This window comes from Gossypium hirsutum, chromosome A07 (genome assembly GCF_007990345.1).
Source record: "Gossypium hirsutum isolate 1008001.06 chromosome A07, Gossypium_hirsutum_v2.1, whole genome shotgun sequence".
NCBI lineage: Eukaryota > Viridiplantae > Streptophyta > Magnoliopsida > Malvales > Malvaceae > Gossypium > Gossypium hirsutum.
In genome coordinates this window covers 37,852,704-37,878,019 of record NC_053430.1, presented here as the reverse complement: position 1 = coordinate 37,878,019, position 25,316 = coordinate 37,852,704, and the positions used below count along the sequence as shown (strand labels likewise).

Below are 25,316 nucleotides of genomic sequence, written 5' to 3'. Positions count from 1 at the left end.
ATTGAAACTAAAATAGTAACCTAAAGTACTTCGCATATCATCAACACATCCAGCCCAATCATTATCAGAGAAACCATGAAAAAAGAAATCCTGAACTTGACTAAACTTAATGCCAAAGTCAATAGTGCCTTTTAACATATTTTATCACGCATTTTGTTGCCTGAAAATGAATTTCACTAACATAATGCATGTATCTTGAAAGTAGACTTACGACATATGTTTTATCTGGCTTTGTTGCAATTAAATACATCAAGCATCCAATCATACTTCTATAAAGTCTTTTATCTACCTTTTAAACACCATCATCTTTACAGATTTTCTCTTTCTAGTTCATAAGAGTGGATGTAGGCTTGCATTCTTCCATTCTGAATTTTTTCAATATTTCTTTGGCATAGTTTTATTGGTATAATAAAATATCATGTTACTTTGGGTGACTTCCATCCTAAGGAAGTAAGTCATCTCACCAAGATTGATCATCTTGAAAGCTTGCTTTACTTCATCTTTGAACTTATTCACCAACTCTACATTGCTCCCTAACACAAGCAAATCATCAACATATAAAGACCCAACTAATAAATCTCTTTCATCCTTTTTAACATAGAGTGTAAATTCACTCAAAATCTTCTAAAAGCCTAAGGTTAGCAAATGTCAATCCTGTTATACTAGGCTTTGGGAACCTGTTTTAAACCATACAAGGCCTTTTTAAGGAGATATAATTTATCTTCTTTCCCCTTGGCAACAAAACCGTCATATTGCTCAACAAAAATCTCTTCCTTCAAGTTGCCATTCAAAAAAGTTGACTTAATGTCTAGTTAATAAATCCTCCATCCTTTTTGAGCCAAAAGAGCTAGCAACATTTGTCTAATATCCAAAAAATCTACCAATGTGAATGTATATGAAAAATCTATGCCAAATATTTATGTATATCCTTTCATGACCATCTTCGCCTTACACTTGTTTACAAAACTGTCAGAGCTGAATTTGGTTTTGTAAGCCCATTTAACCCCAATAGGTTTATTGTGGGAAGATCTATCCACTAGCTCCTAAGTGCCATTTTTCTCGATCATATTTAGCTCCTCCTGCATCGTAACCCTCCATTTTTCATGTTAACAGCTTCAACAAAACTGACTGGTTCAAAAACAACTACATATCACCTCTAATAAATATCAGAAAGCACTACATGAAAATAGGGCTTTAGCGGCGTTTTATCAAAAAACGCCGTAAAAATTGTAAAACACAGAGCAATAGCGGCGTTTTACCAAAAACGCCACTAAAAACAAAGCAATACCGGCATTTTTGGTAAAACACCGCTAAAAACAGAGCATTAGCGGCGCTTTTGGTAAAACGCCGCTAAAGACCAGAGCATTAGCGGTGCTTTTGGTAAAACGATGCTAAAAGTCATATAACCCCTAAACCCCAAAAAAATCATGAACACTAATCTATAACCCCTAAAACAATAATTATTAAAATTTATGGTTATACAATATATTAAATATTTTTTTATATAATCGTAAAAGAGATAGTATTGAATTTAAAATATTAAATTAATTATCATTATAGTTTAAGGTTTATGGTTTAAGATATATGGGTTTAAGATTTATGAGTTAACTATGGTTTAAGATATATGGTTTAGGGTTTAAGGTTTAAGAGTTAACTAGTATTAGAAGGTTTATGACGAATTATGGATTTAGGGATTATGATTTAAGGTTTAGGGGTTAGGGGTAGAGTTTAAGGTGTAAGGGTTTGGGGTTAAGGTTTAGTTTTTATGGGATAGGGGTTAAAAGGTTTAGAGTTTAGATAAGCAATAAAATTCCTTTGTAATTATCTTTGTCCCTTGTAATATATATATATTTAGGGTTTAAGGTGATGTTGGTCTAAGCTCTAGGGTTTATGATTTGGGATTTAGGGTTTGGGGTGTGGGGTTTATGATTTAATTTTTAGGGTTTGGGGATAAATATGGTGAACTACATATCTTTTGTATCTTGGATTTTTTATAATATAAATCTAAATAAGATAAATATAAATTATTATTTTAAAAAATAAATATATCAAGTAGGTTAAATCCCAAAAGCATACATGAACAACGGTTTAGTGTGCAATTGTATACATGAACTTTAATTTGATCCAGTTATTGTAAATTATTAACACAATTATTGATATAACATCATTTTATATTTAGGGTTAAGGATTTAGGCTTTATAATTTAGAGCGCCTTAGAGTTTAGTGTTTATGGGATAGGGGTTAAAGGTTTAGGGTTATGATTAAGTAGTGTTTTTTAATTTATATATTAAACGATTTCTTATATAATTGTAAAAGAGATAAAATTAATTTGAATATTATATTAAAATTATAATTACAGTTTAAATTATTTAAGAGATAATAGATAAACTTTATATAAATGAAATGGTTTAAGATTTAATCTAAAAATATTTTGATATATTAAAAATAATTCAATTCAAATTAATTCCTCTACACTTAATTTATTTAAGTGAAATTTAAACTTAAAATTGTCATAGAATATAACAAATAAAAATGAAATATAAAAACTAAGAGATTAGTGGTGTTTATTTAAAAAACGCCACAAAAAACATAGCAGTTTAACGAAAACGGCGTCGTTTTAATTGGATTTTTAGGGGAGTACCGGCGTTTTTTTTAAAAATGCCACAAAAAGCAAAAAAAAAGTATAACGTAAACGGCGTCGTTTTATATGAAGATTTAGGGGATGCAAAAAAAATAGTACTTTAAAGTAAACGTCGTCGTTTTCATATGTACTCTACAGTAATATGGGTTTGAATCATAGTTGTATTAATTTTTTTTAAAAAAAGGCAAATTATGCTATTATCCCATGTACTATATGTAAAATGTGTATTTAGTCATTATATTTTAATTTGATTAGTTTTAGTCCCTGTATTTTTCAAATCGATCATTTTTTTCGTTTGTACTTTTCAAAATTTAAAATTTTAGTCATGGTGACTCAAATGATAGCAATTATATATGTTTGGTTAAATTATGCTATTAGTCTTGGTATTGTGCGTAAAGTTGTAGGTTGAGTTCATGTTATCCAATTAGATTATTATTGGTCCCTGTATATACTTTTCAAATTTTAAAATATTAATTTTGACACAAATGACAACCGTTAAATCCGTAACTGGCTTTTTGTGAGTAATATGTTTGTTACATTAGATTTTAGAAATAGCAAAACTTAATGAATTTAATAGCTACCATTTAATTAATACTACAATTTTAAAATTTGAAAATTAAAATGACTAAAAATAACAAAATGAAAGTAAAAGGACTAAATTCACAACTTACATATAATTCAACAACTAATAGAAAAAAGTATAATTAAAAATATTTAACTTGTTTATATTTAAAAAATTAATAAATATCAAATGAAAATAACATGTATATATTTATAAAAAAATTAAAACAATATCATTAGGTTTAAATAAATTTACTTTAAATATTTATAAAGATTTAAGGGATTTAAGTAAAATTAAAATAATATCGTTTTAAATGGATATTTAGTGGATTAGCAGCGTTTTTAAAAAAAATGCCGCAAAAAACATAATTGTTTACCTTGAACGGTGTCATTTTCCTTGAAATGTTTGCTTCTTTCTCATGCCCGACACCTATTCCCCCCAACCCAAAACAGATTTCCCCAATTCTCTAATTTCTTCTAATCCCTAAATTTCCCTCAAAAGAATCAGCAGACACGGTTAAGATTTATTGTCGAGCTAACATACATTTGACTTGAATCGCTTTTCTGTTTTGGAGGTTACTCGTTTGCTTCATCGGAGTGTAAAATATCAGGTAAGTTGTTCTTTTATTTGAGAACAATTTATTTCTTCTTTGTTTAACCTATGGGTTTTGGAGGAATTTCAATCATTTTCATATACTTTCAATGTTAGCAAGCAAGGGTATGCATATAAATCTCCTTTTTTGCAAACTCCATTAAAGTTTCTTATCCTCTTTTCTGGGGTAAATATTTATATATTCCAGTTAAATTGAAGTTTCCAATTCTTTTCAAAGGTGCGTACACCACTGAATTAGTTTGTTCAAAGCTAGCAAGGTTGCAATGGCTATACAATTTAAACTGTATTTCTGTTAATGGCGCTTGCGTGTTGAAAGCGGTCAGTTGTTCACTTTCATGTCTGGCTGTTGAAAGCATGAAGTAGATGAATCGAGAGATTTATCTTCATACTGGTACGTATAGGTTTTTCATATGCTATCATTTGTTGGTTTATAACTATCTAACTATTTTTCATTGAGATGTTTGACATAAATGAGAACCAAAACTATTAAGATATTCTCAGAGTAAAAATGGGGGTAAAGCAAGGGACGGGAAGGAACACTTGCTTCTTTTGATGTCTGGTTTTATTAAGATATTTTGCGGATGATACATTACAGTGTCAGTTTGAGATGCAGATTGACTAATTCGAGTATCTGTTTTGAAAATCCAAGTTAGGTTATTAGGATTTTATTAATATGTTCGGTGATTAAATGTAAACTAAATGTAGTAACCATATGACAAAGTATGTAAATCAAATGAAACTGAGCCTTAGGGGCTGAAGTGGATTCAAACAAGTCGAAGGACCCTAGAATGAATGAATTAATTGACATTATAAATGGTAACTTGGAAATTTGATTGATAATAGAATGTTTTGATATCGATATGTTTGAAATGTTATGTTAAAGGAATTGAAAACAAGCCTTAGGGGCCAATTGTGGATTAACGAGTCTAGGACTCGGAAATGTTATGCAATAAATTGTAAAAAAGAGATTTATATGCACTCAAGGGTAAAATATTAGTATCTAATTGCAGCTTTTTGGCATATCCTTTTAAGTCGATAACAACTAGTTGCTGCTATGTTTGGAATAAGCTACTTTAAACTTCCACAAGCTTTATGCAATAAATTGTAAAAAAAAAGATTTATATGCACTCAAGGGTAAAATATTAGTATCTAATTGTAGCTTTTTGGCATATCCTTTTAAGTCAATAACAGCTGGTTGCTGCTATGTTTGGAATAAGCTACTTTAAACTTCCACAAGCTTATGATTAAGGGTATGTCTTTTGAGTTTTGATTTTTCATTTTTTTATCATTCCTAGTGATGATATACTGTAGATTTTGTTATTACAATGCCTTCAAAGGGGATGATTTGATTGATAGAAATCTCATTACTTGTTATTATTGGTTTCCCACTCCAACTAAAAGCACTCTCTCAAGTATATGCATATATTATGGATTACTACATATATAGTTTTTGCTTTCCCACAAGATTGAAATTAAAAAAAAAAATTTACTTTGAAAAGTTATAAAAGAAAGTTTTTTTTAAGTCTTCCTAAAATCATTGTTATATGGCCTCCTTCATTTTCATTGTTAGTGTTTGCACCATCGAAAGCTTTCCTTTTATTTCCTTCTCAATACCTCAAAATATTGATGGCTTAAGCTAATGTATTTAACTTCAAACACTTACCAGATTGCTAGAGTTCAAGATGCTTTGTTGACTGCTTGCAAGCTTGCTAATGTTTTCCCATCTGTGTCAGCTTATGTCATTTTGTTGCTTCACAAGCTAAAGTTAGTTATTATTGATTCTTACAGTTTTTAACTACTTATGAATTTTACTATCTGATTTTGATGGAAGTAGACTTGGCAACTTTGTACCCATCTGTGTTCATTCGTTTTTCTCATGATGCGGTCATGTTTAAATTATTTTATATTCTTATAAAATTTGATACATAAATAATTTGTATTATATACAATATGCAATATTTCTATTTTCATGTTATAATTATGTTATTTGCTTGTATCATGGCATAATATAGCAAGTAGCTGTATTATGGCAGATAACATTCATTTTTCAGCTTGATTCATTTCTCTCTATAATCAAATTAGCTTATTTGGGAAAATTAGAATCCATTATCTGGTTTTAATGCTTTTAGGAATTCAGATGAGGTTAACCCAAAATATCTATGGCATATATACAAAGGCATATCATATTTTTCTTTTGATTGCTGCTTCACTAAAAAAAAAACACTTTCTGTTTGGACCAGATTCAGCATCAGTTACTACTTCCTGCTCCTCCTGCAACTATTGGTTCAACTGAAGCTGCCATTTAATGTTCGAATTAATATTTGGTACTGATATAGATAAAGTTTTTATATTTGCTTAAACTAAAAAAATATTTGGAGCTACTCTTATAATCTTACATGTGTCTGTATTAGTGAATTAATGTTGTATGTATTTCAGTTACTGCTTCCTGCTCCTCCTGCAACTATTGGTTCAACTGAAGCTGCCATTTAATCTTCGAATTAATATTTGGTACTGATATTGATAAAGTTTTTATATTTGCTTAAACTGAAATATATTTGGTGCTACTCTTATAATCTTACATGTGTCTGTATTAGTGAATTAATGTTGTATGTATTTCAGTTACTGCTTCCTGCTCCTCCTGCAACTATTGGTTCAACTGAAGCTGCCATTTAATCTTCGAATTAATATTTGGTACTAATATAGATAAAGTTTTTATATTTGCTTAAACTGAAATATATTTGGTGCTACTCTTATAATCTTACATGTGTCTGTATTAGTGAAATAATGTTGTTATGTATTTCAGTTACTGCTTCCTGCTCCTCTTGCAACTATTGGTTCAACTGAAGCTACCATTTAATCTTCGAATTAATATTTGGTACTGATATAGATAAAGTTTTTATATTTGCTTAAACTGAAATATATTTGGTGCTACTCTTATAATCTTACATGTGTCTATATTAGTGAATTAATGTTGTATGTATTTTAGTTACTGCTTCCTGCTCCTCCTACAACTATTGGTTCAACTAAAGCTGCCATTTAATCTTCGAATTAATATTTGGTACTGATATAGATAAAGTTTTTATATTTGCTTAAACTGAAATATATTTGGTGCTACTCTTATAATCTTACATGTGTCTGTATTAGTGAATTAATGTTGTATGTATTTCAGTTACTGCTTCCTGCTCCTCCTGCAACTATTGGTTCAACTGAAGCTGCCATTTAATCTTCGAATTAATATTTGGTACTGATATAGATAAAGTTTTTATATTTGCTTAAACTGAAATATATTTGGTGCTACTCTTATAATCTTACATCTGTTCTAGGTACTATCGAGCACCTGAATTAATATTTGGTGCAACTAAATACACCACAGCCATTGACATCTGTTCTAGGTACAGGTTTCGTTGCTAAATTTTTTTCCTTTATTTCTATGCATTTTCACTTTAAATTACTTAACAAATATTACTTTTTTTACTCCAGCCTCTGTTTGCTAGTGAGAGTGGAGTATGAATAAGTATGAATAAGTATGAATTAATTTTATTACTATGTAGCTTGCTTGTCCATTAAAATTACAACAATAGCTGACCTTTTCTCCAACCTTATTTTAAATATTTTAAAGATTCAAAGTATATAGGCTGGAAACCTGACGGGTTGCATTATATCGAGCTGTAAGATATAATGGATCCTCCCTAAGTGTAACAACGCCACGTATGATGAATCTTAAAAAATTCAAAAAGACTTGAAAAAAGTTCTATCGAGCTCATTTACTATTGAATATTTATATAACCTTAATTTATTTTCAATTTACTTATAAAAATTAAACTACGATTCTTTTTTGATATTATTATATTCAAATTACTATTTTTTTATATTAATAATGTTTGATTTTAATATTTAATAATTTTAAATGTATTTGTACAAAAAAAAAAGATTTCAAAAAAAGTTCTATGGAGCTTATAAATAATTCTATCGACCTTAAAAAAGATTTAAAAATTTCAACGACTGAAGGGCCACTTATAAATAATTTTATCAATATAATAATATTGATCATTGTTTAAATATATTATAATATAAAAATTAAACTACGATTCTTTTTGATATTATTATATTCAAATTACAATTGTTTTATATAAATAATGTTTGATTTTAATATTTAATAATTTTAAATGTCTTTAAAAGTTATAACTAATTTTTATCAAAATAGTATTAATATTGATCATTACTTAAATAAATTACATAACTTACATAACTCATATAACTTACATAATTTGTGACAGCCCAAAATTGACCCTAGTCGGGAAGTGGTTTCGGGACCACAAAACCGAGTCATAAAAATAATTGATTTCCATATTCTATGCTTATTATGTGAGTACATGAGTATGTGGAAGTTTCATTCTCCAATTTTGCCAATTGCATGAGAAATTATTAAATAGGGATTGATATGAGACATGGTGAAAATATGATAGGCTAATTTAAAATGGTCTATTAATGCATGTTGTGAAAATGATGGGTTTGCATGTCAAATTACCCAAAATTTGAGCTAGTGGTTGGCCATGCTATGGGTGGAAACATGTTGGGAACATGTTGGCCTAGTGAGGTATGTAGGAAAAAAATAAAATAAGGGGCATGGGCATAAAATAATGAAAAGGAGTATGATGAATACAAAAAAAAAATGTGTGTAGTTGTTTTCCCCCCATTACCGTGAGCTAAAGAAAAGAAAGGAGAAAATTTTTGTTCATCCTTTCTCATCTTCATTTAGCCGAAACTAGAAAGAAAAAAACAAAGAAAAAAAATGCTCATCTTTTGGTTCATCCTTGGCCAAAAATTTTAAGGAGGAAGGAAGAAGAAAGGTTGAAGAGGTTCGGCCATGCATGTAGCTAGGCTAAGGTATGTTTGATGATGTTCCATGAGATGCATGCATGTTTTAGTTGTTAGCTTGAGTTCTACTTAGCCCATGGTCTAAATCTTGCTATGTGATGGAAATGACACTTGGCCATGGATGCATCATTCCTGGTTGATGTTTGATGTTGTGGTGATGAGGCATGAGGATGAGTTAAGATTCGGCCTAGGTGGAGTTTGTGTTAATGCCATTGCATGCTAAATATGAAGGTTGTTAATGATGCATGTGATGGTGGCTTGATGATTCTTGAACCTCCTTTTTAGCATTTTTGAGTGAGCACATATGTGCATTGGTTGCTAAATGGAGAATGGCAAATAAATTTGGCATGAATAAATGAGCTAAATGTTTAGGATATGTTATTGAAGTTTAACTTGAAACAAAAGGTGTTTAGTCAATACAAGTGACCATACTTGTAGAATGTATTAAGTGTTGAAATCGGCCCAAAATAGACATGTATATTCGGCCAAGGGGAAAAATTAGCTAAAATGTTGAGTTTGATTCATGATTCCGTACATATGTGACTTTAATGTCTAATGTATAAATATGGGCTAAGTGCCTTGTGTTCCTTTTTTCGATGCTCAAATGATTAAATCAATTTATTTGTTTAATTGAGCTCAAGAGCAAAGGGGAACTAAATCCGATAAAGGGAAGGAAAAAGTGGTCGAATAGTTATCGGAATCGTTCGACAACACGTAAGTTCTTGAGTAAGAGAGCTTAAATTATGATGTGATTAGATCATGTTTTAATCAAATTAAAATCATGCTCTTTGTGTGGCTATTGAGCCGAATTTGCAAGAATGATAAATGTCTTGTGTTTGAGTTTTGCTAACGAAAATGAAATACGAATGGGCCATGATTTATTGTTAAATGTGCATGGTTATTTGAATGATGTCCGGGCTAAGTCCCGAAGGCTTGTGCTAAGTGACAATATCCGGACTAAGATCCGAAGGCATTTGTGCGAGATACTAATTTCGGGCTAAGCCCGAAGGCATTTCCGGGCTAAGCCCGAAGGCATTTGTGCGAGATACTAATTCCGGGCTAAGCCCGAAGGCATTTGTGCGAGTTACTAAATCCGGGTTAAGTCCCGAAGGCATTTGTACGAATTACTATAACCGGGCTATGTCCCGAAGGCATTTGAACGAGGAGCTATATCCGGTTAAATTCCGAATGTACGTGATTTGGGAATGAATGAACTTGCTGTAAAATTCCAGTTAATACTCTCGAAACATCCCAACATTAAGGTATGTTTCGTATGTGCTTGAATTTAGTTGAGCCCTTACAAATAAGTATTCGCTCAGTTGATAAACGAGCTACCGGCCTTTGGCTGAGTTGATCTTTTGTGTATGTACATAAGGGTTGATAATGTGAAGCAAGTATGATATGGTAAATTTGTGCATATGAAATTATCCGTTTAGCTATATGAATGCTATACTTTTGTTGTGCTGGAATTCCTTGCTCAAAACTTACTAAGCATAAATTGCTTACTCCGTTTCATTGCTCCTCTGTTTTATAGATTTGGTTCTCCAGCTATCGGACTCGGGATCTTGAAGTCAAAGTCACCCACACTATCAAAGCCCCCCCTTTTGGTACAATTTTGGTTGAACTTCGAAATGGCATGTATAGGACTACCCGTTTGTTGTGGGTCGTAGACCCTTTGGACTTGTATAAATTTTGGATAGCCATGCGAAAATGGCTTATATGTGTTTGAGTATATTGTTATAATCATTTGGTGTGGATATGCTTGACAAGGATTGGCCATGGGGATGGTTAATCACTTTCATAAATTGTGCTATTTATGCAAAAAGAGCTAGTTGAATCATGGAAACCATGAAATAGGTAAAGTCTACCTTAAAGGCAGATGCTGACAGCAGCAGTGATGTAGATTTGGAAAATCACTAAAAATAGTAGGAAGGGAATTAAATAGTGAATAAATTATGTAAACAAACCTTGATGAATCTACTTTCATAGGAAAGTAACGAAACAATCATACGGACAGTATGTTAAGAGATATTCAGGTTCTCGTGAGACAGGGCCAAAACGGTTTCTGGATTTCCTGTTCCGACTTTGAAAATTCATTATAAATTAACCAGAGATAATTAGGAGTCATACCATATATATGGATAGATTCCTCTCTGAGTCTAGTTTCTATAGAAACAAACGGCATCAGTATTGAAGCCCTGTACAAGGAGATATCCAAGTCGTAATGCGCAAATGTCAGGGTAGTCGATCCCTGTAACATGGGAGACTTTGACTAATAAACTGTATTAATTGGCCCAACTAAAAATTCTAGAAAAAAATATGTAGATGGGCATATGAGTCTAGTTTCAAGGAAAATTTACGGAACTGGATTCCGAGTTTCTGAACTCAAGATATGATTTTAAAGCGGCTATTACGCAGATTGGCAGTGTCTGGAAAATTTTTATAAGGGGTTTAAAGTCTGTTAACACCTCGTGTTCAACTCCGGTGTCGGTCTCGGGTTCGGGGTGTTACATTTGATTGGTATCAGAGCTACGGTTTAGTCGATTCTAGGACTACCGTAATGCGTTGGGTCTAGCTATACATGCCATTTTATGTGATTACTTGATAGTGTGGTGATTTCTGACAATTGTAAATGTGTTTATTTATAGTAATGGATCCCGATCCCAACCGAGAGGTAGCTGATGATCTTGAGAGTGTAGCGCCTGCTCCCGCACAAGGGACAGCGCCGGTGGACTCTCAACCTAATGCTAGTAACCCGAATGATGAAGCTAGACAAGCTTTCTATAGCGTGATGAATGATTGGTTCAACCAATACATTCGAACTAATACGGCTGTTCCACAACCTCATTCCCGACTAATACAACCCCCACACCTACAATACCTTTGGTAACTGACCAAATAAGGTCAAATAAGCCCCCAGTTGACAGAATCCGAAAACATGGGGCTACTGAATTTAAGGCTACGGATAGCGACGATGCCGAGCAAGCTGAATTTTGGTTGGACAACACTATCTGGGTACTCGATGAGCTATCTTGTACACCCGATGAATGCCTAAAGTGTACTATCTCCTTGCTACGTGATTCTGCCTACTATTGGTGGAGTACTCTGACTTCTGTTGTGCCCCGAGAGCAAGTAACTTGGGAGTTTTTCCAAACTGAGTTTCGGAAAAAGTATATCAGTCAGAGATTTGTTGATCAAAAACGGAAGGAATTTCTTGAGCTTAAGCAAGGTTCCATGTCGGTTACTGATTACGAGCGAAAATTTGTTAGACTTAGTAGATACGCTCGGGAATGTGTTTCGTCTGAGGCTATTATGTGTAAACGCTTCGAGGATGGGCTGAATGAAGATATAAAAATGTTCGTTGGCGTTCTTGAAATACGAGAGTTCGTAGTACTTGTCGAGCGAGCTTGTAAAGCCGAAGAGCTTAGAAAAGAAAAACAAAAAGTTGATGAGGGAACTGGAGAGTTTCGTAAAAGATCTTCGGGAAAGTCTCTTCAACAGGCATCGAAGAAATTTCGAGATGATGTGGGCTGGTCGAGAGGCACTTCGGGCCTTTTTAGACGAGATCGTGATCGACCCCCCTGTGGGTACACGAGGCACTTCGGTCGCCAGTGTTGGGAATGAACGTCGAGACAGAACGAAATGTCGATATTGCGGTAAATGACATTCGGGGAGTTGTAGATTCCCTGACCGCTCCTGTTACAAGTGCGGATCGGTTGACCACTTCATTAAAGATTGCCCGAGGTTGTCTGAACAGAATGTAAATCAGAGTGGGAAACCGGGTGCTACCACTGCTCGAGGTAGACCATCTGGAAATACGGGCAATGCTGGTGGTGGTCAGAGAGGATCTAGAGATGCTATGACCAGATCTGAGGCTCGTGCGCCTGCTAGAGCTTATGATATACGTGCCCGCGAGGATGCTTCTTCGCCTGATGTTATTACCGGTACTTTTACTCTCTTGGATACTAATGTAATTGCTTTGATTGACCCCGGTTCTACTCATTCTTACATATGTGAAACCTTAGCATCCAGTAAGACTTTACCTATTGAGTCTACTGAGTTCGTAATTCGGGTGTCAAATCCCTTGGGTCGTTACGTGCTTGTCGACAAAGTGTGTAAGAAATGTCCCCTAGAAATTCGAGGTTCCTGTTTTCCGGCGGACTTGATGCTTTTGCCGTTTGATGAATTTGATGTTATTCTTGGTTTGGATTGGTTGATCGCGCATGATGCGGTTGTGAATTGCAAAAGCAAGACTATTGATTTGAGGTGCACAAATAACGAAGTAATCCGAGTTGAGTCTACGGACTTGGAGGGGATGCCAGCTGTAATATCAGCAATGTTGGCCCAGAAATATGTAAGAAAAGGGTGCGAAGCATACCTTGCGTATGTACTGGATGACAAAGAATTAGACAAGAAACCCGAATCTGTGCCGGTGGTTTGTGAATACCCGGATGTTTTTCCTTAAGGATTACCGGGTTTACCACCTGTTCAGGAGGTAGAGTTTGGTATTGAGCTTGTACCTGGGACTACGCCGATTTCGATAGCTCCGTATCGTATGGCACCAACCGAGTTAAAAGAGTTGAAAGCTCAGTTGCAAGAATTGACGGATAGAGGTTTTGCTCAACCAAGTTTCTCACCTTGGGGTGCACCAGTATTGTTCGTGAAAAAGAAGGACGGAACCATGAGGTTGTGCATTGACTATCGTCAACTGAATGAAGTGACGATAAAGAACAAATATCCGTTACCACGTATCGATGATTTGTTCGACCAACTGAAGGGAGCCTCAGTGTTCTCAAAAATAGATTTGAGATCGGGCTATTATCAGTTGCGAATTCGAGATTCGGACATACCCAAAACTGCCTTCAGAACGAGATATGGTCACTACGAGTTCTTAGTGATGCCGTTTGGGCTCACTAATGCCCTTGCGGTATTTATGGATTTAATGAATCGGATCTTCAGACCATATTTGGATCGGTTCGTAGTTGTGTTCATTGATGACATCTTGGTCTATTCAAGAGATGAGACCGAACATGCTGAACATCTGAGGCTAGTGTTGCAAATTTTGCGGGATAAGCAGTTATATGCTAAGTTCAGTAAGTGTGAGTTCTGGTTAAGAGATGCTAGCTTCTTGGGTCATGTAGTATCCGCATCGGGTATTCGAGTTGACCCGAACAAAATTTCAGCCATACTTAATTAGAAGCCTCCAAGAAATATTACCGAAGTTCGGAGCTTTTTGGGGCTCGCCGATTATTACCGACGATTTGTCAAAGGTTTCTCGATGATAGCCACACCAATGACGAAGCTACTTCAAAAGGATGTTAAGTTCGAATGGACGGAGAAATGTCAGAAAAGTTTTGATCAACTAAAAACTTATTTGACTGAAGCTCCAATTTTAGTGCAACCCGAATCAGGCAAAGAGTTTGTCATTTATAGTGATGCATCCCTACTTGGGTTGGGTTGCGGATTGATGCAAGAAGGTCGAGTTGTGGCCTATGCGTCGAGACAATTAAAGCCACATGAGAAAAATTATCCGACCCATGATCTTGAACTAGCTGCCATCGTATTTGCTTTAAAAATATGGCGACATTACTTATTTGGTGAGAAGTGCCATGTATTTTCGGATCACAAAAGTATCAAATATTTGATGACTCAAAGAGACTTAAATCTGCGACAAAGACGTTGGCTTGAGTTGTTGAAAGATTACGAGCTTGTCATTGATTACCACCCGGGAAAGGCTAATGTGGTTGCGGACGCCTTAAGCCGGAAGTCATTGGTTGCTTTACGAGCAATGAATGTGCATTTGTCTGTTCTACCTGACAATATGTTAGTTGCTGAATTAAAAGCCAAACCATTATTGATTCATCAAATTCGTGAAGCCCAGAAAGTTGATGATGAATTGGTTGCAAAACGGGCTGAGTGTGCTCCGAACAAGGAATCGGAGTTTCAAATTGATGATGATGATTGTTTGAGGTTCAGAAGTCGTTTGTGTATTCCAAGGAGTTCGGAACTCATTTCGATGATTCTGAACGAAGCCCATTGTAGCCGAATGTCAAGTCACCCGGGGAGTACGAAAATGTACAACGATTTGAAACGTTGGTTTTGGTGGCATGGTATGAAACGAGACATCTCCGACTTTGTTTCGAGATGTTTAATATGTCAACAAGTGAAAGCGGAACATCAAGTGCCTTCTGGATTACTTCAGCCGATCATGATACCCGAGTGGAAATGGGATCGAGTCACAATGGACTTTGTGTCCGGACTGCCATTGTTAACAAGTAAAAAGGATGCAATTTGGGTTGTTGTTGATAGACTGACTAAGTCGGCTCACTTTATCCCCGTGCGTACGGATTTTTCATTGGATAAACTAGCTGAATTGTATGTTTCTCCGATTGTGAGATTACACGGGGTATCTATTTCTATCGTGTCGGATAGAGATCCGAGATTCACCTCGCGATTTTGGAGGAAATTGCAAGAAGCTTTGGGTACCAAGCTGCATTTTAGCACTGCTTTTCATCCCCAAACCGATGGTCAATCTGAGCGGATAATTCAGATACTTGAGGATATGTTGAGATGTTGCATCCTCGAGTTCAGTGGTTCATGGGAACGGTATTTACCTTTGATTGAATTCGCTTACAATAATAGTTTTCAATCAAGTATTAAGATGGCACCTTACGAGGCTTTGTACGGTCGTAAATGTCGTACACCGTTGTTTTGGACCGAGCTCGGTGAAAGTAAAATTTTCGGAGTTTATTTGATTAAGGATGCTGAACAGAAAGTAAAGGTAATCCGTGAAAGTCTGAAAGCAGCCACAGATCGTCAAAAATCGTATGCGGATTTGAAACGAAAGGACATTGAATATCAGGTGGGAGATAAAGTGTTCCTTAAAGTTTCGCCTTGGAAAAGGGTACTCAGGTTTGGCCGTAAGGGCAAGTTGAGCCCGAGATTCATTGGGCCGTACGAAATCTCCGAACGAGTTGGTCCGGTTGCGTATAGATTGATTTTGCCCACTGAGCTTGAAAAGATTCACGACGTCTTTCATGTTTCGATGCTTCGACGCTATCGATCTGATCCATCGCACATAATTAGCCCATCAGAGGTTGAAATTCAAGCCGATATGAGTTATGAAGAAGAGCCGATGCATATCCTAACTCGTGAAGTGAAGGAGTTGCGAAACAAAATGGTTTCGTTAGTGAAGGTGTTATGGCTCAAACACGGGATCGAGGAAGCTACTTGGGAAACCGAGAGCTCGATGAAAGAACGATACCCAAACCTATTTACCGGTAAGATTTTCGGGGACAAAAATTTCTTAAGTGGGGGAGAGTTGTGACAGCCCAAAATTGACCCTAGTCGGGAAGTGGTTTCGGGACCACAAAATCGAGTCATAAAAATAATTGATTTCCATATTCTATGCTTATTATGCGTGTACATGAGTATGTGGAAGTTTCATTCTCCAATTTTGCCAATTGCATGAGAAATTATTAAATAGGGATTGATATGAGACATGGTGAAAATATGATAGGCTAATTTAAAATGGTCTATTAATGCATGTTGTGAAAATGATGGGTTTGCATGTCAAATTACCCAAAATTTGAGCTAGTGGTTGGCCATGCTATGGGTGGAAACATGTTGGGAACATGTTGGCCTAGTGAGGTATGTAGGAAAAAAATAAAATAAAGGGCATCGGCATAAAATAATGAAAAGGAGTATGATGAATACAAAAAAAAATGTGTGTAGTTGTTTTCCCCCCATTACCGTGAGCTAAAGAAAAGAAAGGAGAAAATTTTTGTTCATCCTTTCTCATCTTCATTTAGCCGAAACTAGAAAGAAAAAAACAAAGAAAAAAAAATGCTCATCCTTTGGTTCATCCTTGGCCAAAAATTTTAAGGAGGAAGGAAGAAGAAAGGTTGAAGAGGTTCAGCCATGCATGTAGCTAGGCTAAGGTATGTTTGATGATGTTCCATGAGATGCATGCATGTTTTAGTTGTTAGCTTGAGTTCTACCTAGCCCATGGTCTAAATCTTGCTATGTGATGGAAATGACACTCAGCCATGGATGCATCATTCCTGGTTGATGTTTGATGTTGTGGTGATGAGGCATGAGGATGAGTTAAGATTCGGCCTAGGTGGAGTTTGTGTTAATGCCATTGCATGCTAAATATGAAGCTTGTTAATGATGCATGTGATGGTGGCTTGATGATTCTTGAACCTCCTTTTTAGCATTTTTGAGTGAGCACATATGTGCATTGGTTGCTAAATGGAGAAGAATCGGCTAGCAAGTTGTGTGCTAAGGCCGAATATAACTTTTGCATGTTAATGAGCAATGCATGTGTTAAATTGATGGAAAGGGAGAGGATGCTTTACTAGTGTGTATATGTGTGTATTAGCCAAGTTTTGAACTTGAAATAAAAGGGTGTTTAGTCAATACAAGTGACCATACTTGTAGAATGTATTAAGTGTTGAAATCGGCCCCAAAATAGACATGCATATTCGGCCAAGGGGGAAAAATTAGCTAAAATGTTGAGTTTGATTCATGATTTCGTACATATGTGACTTTAATGTCTAATGTATAAATATGGGCTAAGTGCCTTGTGTTCCTCTTTTCGATGCTCAAATAATTAAATCAATTTATTTGTTTAATTGAGCTCAAGAGCAAAGGGGAACTAAATCCGATAAAGGGAAGGAAAAAGTGGTCGAATAGCTATCGGAATCGTTCGACAACACCCGAGGTAAGTTCTTGAGTAAGAGAGCTTAAATTATGATGTGATTAGATCATGTTTTAAGCAAATTAAAATCATGCTCTTTGTGTGGCTATTGAGCCGAATTTGCAAGAATGATAAATGTCTTGTGTTTGAGTTTTGCTAACGAAAATGAAATACGAATGGGCCATGATTTATTGTTAAATGTGCATGGTTATTTGAATGATGTCCGGGCTAAGTCCCGAAGGCTTGTGCTAAGTGACAATATCCGGACTAAGATCCGAAGGCATTTGTGCGAGATACTAATTTCGGGCTAAGCCCGAAGGCATTTGTGCGAGATACTAATTTTGGGCTAAGCCCGAAGGCATTTGTGCGAGATACTAATTCCGGGCTAAGCCCGAAGGCATTTGTGCGAGTTACTAAATTCGGGTTAAGTCCCGAAGGTATTTGTGCGAATTACTATAACCGGGCTATGTCCCGAAGGCATTTAAACGAGGAGCTATATCCGGTTAAATTCCGAAGGTACGTGATTTGGGAATGAATGAACTTGCTGTAAAATTCCAGTTAATACTCTCGAAACATCCCAACATTGAGGTATGTTTCGTATGTGCTTGAATTTAGTTGAGCCCTTACAAATAAGTATTCGCTCAGTTGATAAACGAGCTACCGGCCTTTGGCTGAGTTGATCTTTTGTGTATGTACATAAGGGTTGATAATGTGAAGCAAGTACGATATGGTAAATTTGGGCATATGAAATTATCCGTTTAGCTATATGAATGCTATACTTTTGTTGTGCTGGAATTCCTTGCTCAAAACTTACTAAACATAAATTGCTTACTCCGTTTCATTGCTCCTCTGTTTTATAGATTTGGTTCTCCAGCTATCGGACTCGGGATCTTGAAGTCAAAGTCACCCACACTATCAAAGCCCCCCCTTTTGGTACAATTTTGGTTGAACTTCGAAATGGCATGTATAGAACTACCCATTTGTTGTGGGTCGTGGACCCTTTGGACTTGTATAAATTTTGGATAGCCATGCGAAAATGGCTTATATGTGTTTGAGTATATTGTTATAATCATTTGGTGTGGATATGCTTGACAAGGATTGGCCATGGGGATGGTTAATCACTTTCATAAATTGTGCTATTTATGCAAAAAGGGCTAGTTGAATCATGGAAACCATGAAATAGGTAAAGTCTACCTTAAAGGCAGATGCTGACAGCAGCAGTGATGTAGATTTGGAAAATCACTAAAAATAGTAGGAAGGGAATTAAATAGTGAATAAATTATGTAAACAAACCTTGATGAATCTACTTTCATAGGAAAGTAACGAAACAATCATACGGACAGTATGTTAAGAGATATTCAGGTTCTCATGAGACAGGGCCAGAACGGTTTCTGGATTTCCTGTTCCGACTTTGGAAATTCATTATAAATTAACCAGAGATAATTAGGAGTCATACTATATATGGATAGATTCCTCTCTGAGTCTAGTTTCTATAGAAACAAACGGCATCAGTATTGAAGCCCTGTACAAGGAGATATCCAAGTCGGAATGTGCAAAGGTCAGGGTAGTCGATCCCTGTAACATGGGAGACTTTGACTAATAAACTGTACTAATTGGCCCGACCAAAAATTCTAGAAAAAAATATGTAGATGGGCATATGAGTCTAGTTTCAAGAAAAATTTACGGAACTGGATTCCGAGTTTTTGACCTCAAGATATGATTTTTAAAGCGGCTATTACGCAGATTGGCAGTGTCTGGAAAATTTTTATAAGGGGTTTAAAGTCTGTTAACACCTTGTGTTCGACTCCGGTGTCGGTCTCGGGTTCGGGGTGTTACATAATTTACATAACAACTTACATAACTCACATAACTTACATAATTTACATAACTCACATAATGTACATAACAACTTACATAACTTAACTAATACATGTAGTTTAATCTAATAATTTTCGTAAAAGCATACAGTTTAAAGTTCAAATTTCATAACTTACATAATCTACATAACTTACATAAAACATAAATATATATCATATCAAGACTTACATAATAAACAACTTACCCGTGTAACTTATTGCCAACTTTAGGCTTCAACAACTACGAAATGGATAGGACTTGGATGAATTTCTCAAGGGCAAGCAACGAGTATCAAAATGGAGTGCAATCTTTTTTAGATTTTGCATTTCACAATTCAAGCCAAGAGAATATGATTCTTTGCCCGTGTAAGAAGTGTGGCAATATCTATTGGCATTATCGTGAAGTTGTCTACGAACATCTAATTGTTGATGGCTTCATTCGGGGGTATAAAAACTGGATTTTCCATGGAGAGTGTACACCTAGTGGAGCCTCTTCGACGATTAATCCGGGTTATCCTTATACTGGTTACCGTCAGTATATTAGAGAAGATGACATGGAAGGTATGATACCGTCAGTATGTTAAAGAAGATGACATGGAAGGTATGATGCGGGATGCATTTAATATGCGGAGTGAAGGTTTTCAATCATTTCCACCAAACTATGTTGCATCCGATGATTATAATATCGGTTGGAATACTTTTATGGAAACGATAAGAAGTGTACCGGATGAACAACAGAATGAAGAAGCGGAGAAGTTCTACACGTTACTTGGCGAAATGAATGAAGAACTTTATGAGGGATCAAAATTTTCGAAAATGTCATTCTGTATTCGCCTTTTCCACTTAAAATGTTTGGGAGGGTGGACCAGAAACTCTTTGACAATACTGTTAGAGCTTTTGAGAGAAATGTTCCCATTTGCAAAAATCCCTCAATCATGTAAAGACATGAAGAAAGTGATAAAAGATTTGGGCCTTTGGTACAACAAAATTCATAGTTGCCCAAATGATTGCATGTTGTATTGGGGTGATCAGAGAAATCAACAGTCTTGTCATGTTTGCGGTAAATCTCGTTGGATGAATAGAGATGCAGAAGATGTTAATGAGGATGAATATGGGCCACAGTCAATAAGGAAGCCGAACAAGAGTTTGCGGTATTTCCCGCTAATCCCAAGGCTTCAAAGGCTATTCATGTCGTTAAAGACAGCCGAGTTTATGACGTGACATCATGATCAACGAACGGATGATGGATTATTAAGGCATCCTGCAGATTCTTTAGTATGGAAATCTTTTGACAATAAATTTCCAAGCTTTACAAGTGATCCTCGGAGTGTAAGGCTAGGGTTAGCATCTGACAGATTTAATCCTTTTAAAATCATGAGCACCTCGTACAGTACTTGGCCTGTGGTCCTTGTTCCTTATAATTTACCTCCATGGACCTGCATGAAGCAATCTTCTTTGATATTATCTATGATTATCCCCGGAGAGAAATGCCTCGAAAATGATATTGACATATATCTGCAGCCACTTATTGAAGAGTTAAAACAATTATGGGCGGGTGTTGAGACGTATGATGTATTGAGAAAGGAGAACTTTTACCTACGTGCTGCTTTGCTGTGGACAATTAATGATTTCCCGGCATATGCAAATTTATTTAGTTGGAGTACCAGAGGATGTTATGCTTGTCCTCGTTGTGCTACTCAAACGTGTTCACAGTGGTTATATAATGGGAAGAAGTTCTGCTATATGGGGCATCGTCGGTGGTTAGATGAAAATCATAGCTATAGATTTCAGAGGGCTTTATTTGATGGTACTAAAGAGTTGAAAAAAGCTCCTGAGCAGACCATTGGATCTGAAATCTTATTCATGTTAAAAGATATGGATTTCAGTTACGGGAAGCTGAATCAACCATCTAACAGGCAAACAAATAGACGATCGAGGGATGAATCTGATGATGAATCTGATGAGGAGGATGACTTTAATGAGGCGGACTTGTGGAAGAAAGAAGTATTTTTTTTAGTTGCCTTATTGGGAGCATCATATATTACGCCACAATCTTGATGTGATGCATATTGAGAAGAATGTCTGCGAGAACATCATCTAGACAATTTTGAACGTCGATGGTAAATCAAAAGATAATCTTCAGAGTCGACTTGATTTAGTTCACATGGGAATTAGGCGTGATCTTCATCCGCAAGTACTTCCTAATGGAAAATATTGGTTGCCGCCTACAATTTTTGCAATGTCAAAGGAAGAGAAAGAAATGTTCTGCACGGTGTTGAAGGATATAAAGGTTCCGGGTGCGTCTGCATCAAATATATCTCGATGTGTAAGTCTTAAAGATCGAAGACTATATTCATTAAAATCACATGACTATCACATCTTGATGCAAGATCTACTTCCAGTTGCTTTACGGTGCTGTATGTCAAAGAAGGTAACATCCTGTATAATTGAACTGTCCAATATAATGAAAGCAATTTGTGGCAAAGTTCTGCATGTTGAAGAACTTGAAAAAGTACAAGATCGAGCCGCTTTGACATTATGCAATTTGGAGAAGATCTTTCCACCTTCCTTCTTCACTATTATGGTGCACTTTGTCATTCATCTCCCTCGTGAAGCAATAATTGGTGGGCTAGTTTTCTATCGTTGGATGTATCCAATTGAAAGGTGCTAATTTATTTCAAAGGTATTCACCTTTATACCTATAGTTACCAGTTTTGATAATGTTGTATATGGTGTTTAGGTTCCTAAGCAAATTGAAGTCACAAGCGTTATCCGGAAGGATCAATTGCTGAAGGCTACTTGGCAGAGGAGTGTATGACATTCTGTTCTAGATATTTAGAAGATGTTGAAACAAGATTGAATAGACCAAGTAGAAATGCCGGACTCAATGATCCTAACTTGGCCGAAACTTATTTATTTTAAAGTTATGGAGAACCAATCGGAAAAGTTGAAATTGCAGAATTAGATGACCGATCTTGGATACAAGCACATAGATATGTTCTTTTCCACCACGATGCACTTGAACAATTACGCAAGTAAGTTCTAGAATATGATAAGTATTCATTTTTTTTTGATTTGTTTATTATTTAACGAATTAAACATGTTTTTAACATAGTGAGTACAAACAAATCTTAAGATCTCGTTCACGCTCACGAAGATTACAACATCGCGAGATTAATAGGTTATTCGCAGAATCTTTTCATGAATGGTTAAGCCAAACGGTATGCAACTCAACATTTTATTGACAAATAATAATGTTTTCTCATAACATTTACAATTACTTAAATTACTTTTGATTCAATAGGTTTGGAGTGGGAATGTCGTTAATGACAAAGTTAAATGGCTTTCCCAAGGTCCGAATCGAGTAGTAAAAAGATATAGTGGCTTCATCATGAATGGATTCAGATTTCATACCAAATATCGCGAGAGATTGAGGAGACTCAATATTGTGGAGTAGTTGTTAATTCTTTAATTACAAGTTACTCTAGTGCTAGGGACAGTAATCATGTCGAGGGAAATGTGGAGTATTACGGACTTCTAACCGACATTATTGAGTTGGATTACTATGGAAAATGGAAAGTTGTCTTATTTCGATATGATTGGGCTGATGCTAATACTGCTCGCGGAATTAAAAATGATCAGTTTGGTTTTATAATGGTGAATTTCTCTCGATTAATTCACACTGGAGAACATTTGATAGACGAGCCGTATGTATTTTCTTCTCAAGTTAAACAAGTTTTTTACTCGAAAGATCCAATTGATGAGGGTTGGTACGTTGTACTCCGAAACACCCCTAGAGACTTGTTTGACATGGGGAATGGAAGTAGATATGGCATCGTTGAAAGATCAGAAACTTTGCCTTTTCCAGAACAAAACTTAAATGAAAATATCCCAAGTACTAGTACACAATTTCAATGGGTTCGTCAGGATGTGGACGAAGATATTTATGATTTATGATGTAGTAAGATTTTATGATTTTTTATTTATATCTAATGTTATAATTTTAACATTGGTCATGTTATATAATTTAACTATTTTATATTTACTATTGTTGTTATTTCTTACTAAAATTTTAACTATTTTATGTGTTGCAGGAAAAATGCCTAGAAGAAGATTAAGAGATCTTAGTATTGTACAGAATACTACAAATTCGGAAGAAGTAAGTACTAAACAGCAGATAGTTGTTGGATCTTCAAGCGTGCCAGAGACACTTGACGAGTCTGTAGAATTTCAAAGTAATGTTAAGTTTATTTTACAAATTGTATTAAATTTTATTACTGATTTATTTTTAAATTTCAATATAGTAAAAATATATTATTTTTCAGCTGAAAATGGTGGGACGCGCAGAGGTCGAGGACGTACGCTCCTAACAGATTTATATAACTTAAATTCTATCGAGCGTGTGAAAGTAACTAGAAACAGCCATGGTCAGCCTGTTGGACAAGAAGCTCGACTTTTAGCAGGCTATTTGGGCATTATAGCACGAAATGCCAATATGTTGCCCATCAACTACGAATCATGGCATAACATGCCTGATAGCAATAAAAATCAAGCTCTCTCTAATATTAAGGTAACAAAACGTTAATGTAATTTATAATACTTTGATTTAAGTTTCATTTATATTTACTTCCTAAACTTGTGTTTTTTAGGAGAGGTTTGCTTTAGAGGTCTCTGATGCCTATATCAAGAAGGCATTGGGTAAAAAATGGAGAGACCATAAAAGCATTTTGAAAAAAGAATATTTTAAAAAACCCATAAGCCTCGAAGAAAAATTGCAAAATGTCCCACGGGGAATGCCGAGGTACCAATGGGAAGATGCGGTTCGATTTTGGAATTCGAAGAAAGGAGAGGTATTATGTACTTGCAAACTCTTATAAATTTTTCGGTTTATAGTATTTACTATATACGTAATAATAATTTCATTATGTAGGACCGTGAGTGAGTTGGAACAAGCAGCAGGCAAAAACAGAAATTTACGCAGACGGCAGGGTCGAGGAGTTTTACTTGTGTAGCTCAGGCCGCGATACTATGGATTTATTAATTCTATCAAGTATTAATGACTTTTTACTATTAAATAATATTTTTACTACTATATTGTAGGAAGCTTCGTCTGGTCAAAAAGTTGGACACCTTCAACTTTTTGACATTACGCACAGGAAAAAAGATGAAACTCCGATGACATCTGAGGCTGCAGAAATTATGGTATATTTACTTAATAAAATTTGATTCATTATAAATATTTATAATATTTAATTATAATGTTTTAATTCGTCGTTTTTATTAGTTTAATTTAAATAATGTTATGTTGTATTCCTTTTTATTGTATATTTCGTTTCTAACTCTTTGACTGATTTATTAGGAGAAACTAAAAGATAAGAAGGCAGAGTATGAAGCGACTACTTCGACTGATAGTTCTGTTAATTTTGAGGATATTGATAACAGAATTATTAATGAAGTTTTGGGTCCTAAAAGGTATGGTCGGGTTAGATTTCAAGGATCTGGTGTTAACCCGACCCAATATTTTGGATCCACCTTGCACCAATACATGCCTTCGGGGAGTCAAAGTCAAGCTAAAGTTCAGAGGCTAAAAGATCAGATAGTTCAGATACAAGCTAGCACAGATGAGCAAATTTCTCAACTTAGAGCGGAGGCAGCAGCGCGGGAGGCGGAGGCAGCAGCGAGGGAGGCGGAGCAGAACAGAAAATACAATGAACTCCAGCTACAGCTTCAGTCTATGATGACTATGTTCCAACAATTTCAAAATCCTTCATCTTAGACATTTGTTTTCTTGTAACTTTTAACATTATTGTAAGAATATTTTGAATATTCATTTACAATTTATATAATATATTTTTCGTATAATTTTGTATTATTTAAATTTGCGGGTTTTGGTTGGATTTCATGGTATATTTGCTGTTTTTGGTTGAATTTCTTGCAGGAGGGTTGGATATAGGTGCAAAAATACATATTGCAAAACTGGGCAAATTAGCGGCGTTTTTTATAAAAGCGCCGCTAAAGGTCCCGATCTTTAGCGACGTTTTTTAAAAAAGCGCCCTAAAAGTCATG

The 25,316-nt window shown here is 35.3% G+C and overlaps 1 protein-coding gene across 1 annotated transcript; it reads left to right on the top strand.

Annotated features, from left to right (window-relative positions):
- Positions 1-3,904: 3,904 nt before the first annotated feature.
- Positions 3,905-23,760, top strand: LOC121203710 (uncharacterized). Its single transcript, XM_041074150.1, has 13 exons — positions 3,905-3,920; positions 4,003-4,133; positions 4,189-4,206; positions 5,482-5,579; positions 6,056-6,139; positions 6,252-6,323; positions 6,435-6,506; positions 6,619-6,690; positions 6,802-6,873; positions 6,985-7,056; positions 7,139-7,207; positions 23,345-23,485; positions 23,576-23,760. Exons 1-12 carry the CDS (start codon positions 3,905-3,907, stop codon positions 23,355-23,357), a joined length of 789 nt encoding a protein of 262 aa, XP_040930084.1. The 3' UTR covers positions 23,358-23,485; positions 23,576-23,760.
- Positions 23,761-25,316: the final 1,556 nt, after the last annotated feature.

Coding starts and splice junctions, on each gene's coding strand:
- LOC121203710 (XM_041074150.1), top strand. Junction 6,324..6,434: donor AATCTTCGAATTAATATTTG/GTACTGATATTG, acceptor TATGTATTTCAG/TTACTGCTTCCTGCTCCTCC. Junction 6,507..6,618: donor AATCTTCGAATTAATATTTG/GTACTAATATAG, acceptor TATGTATTTCAG/TTACTGCTTCCTGCTCCTCT.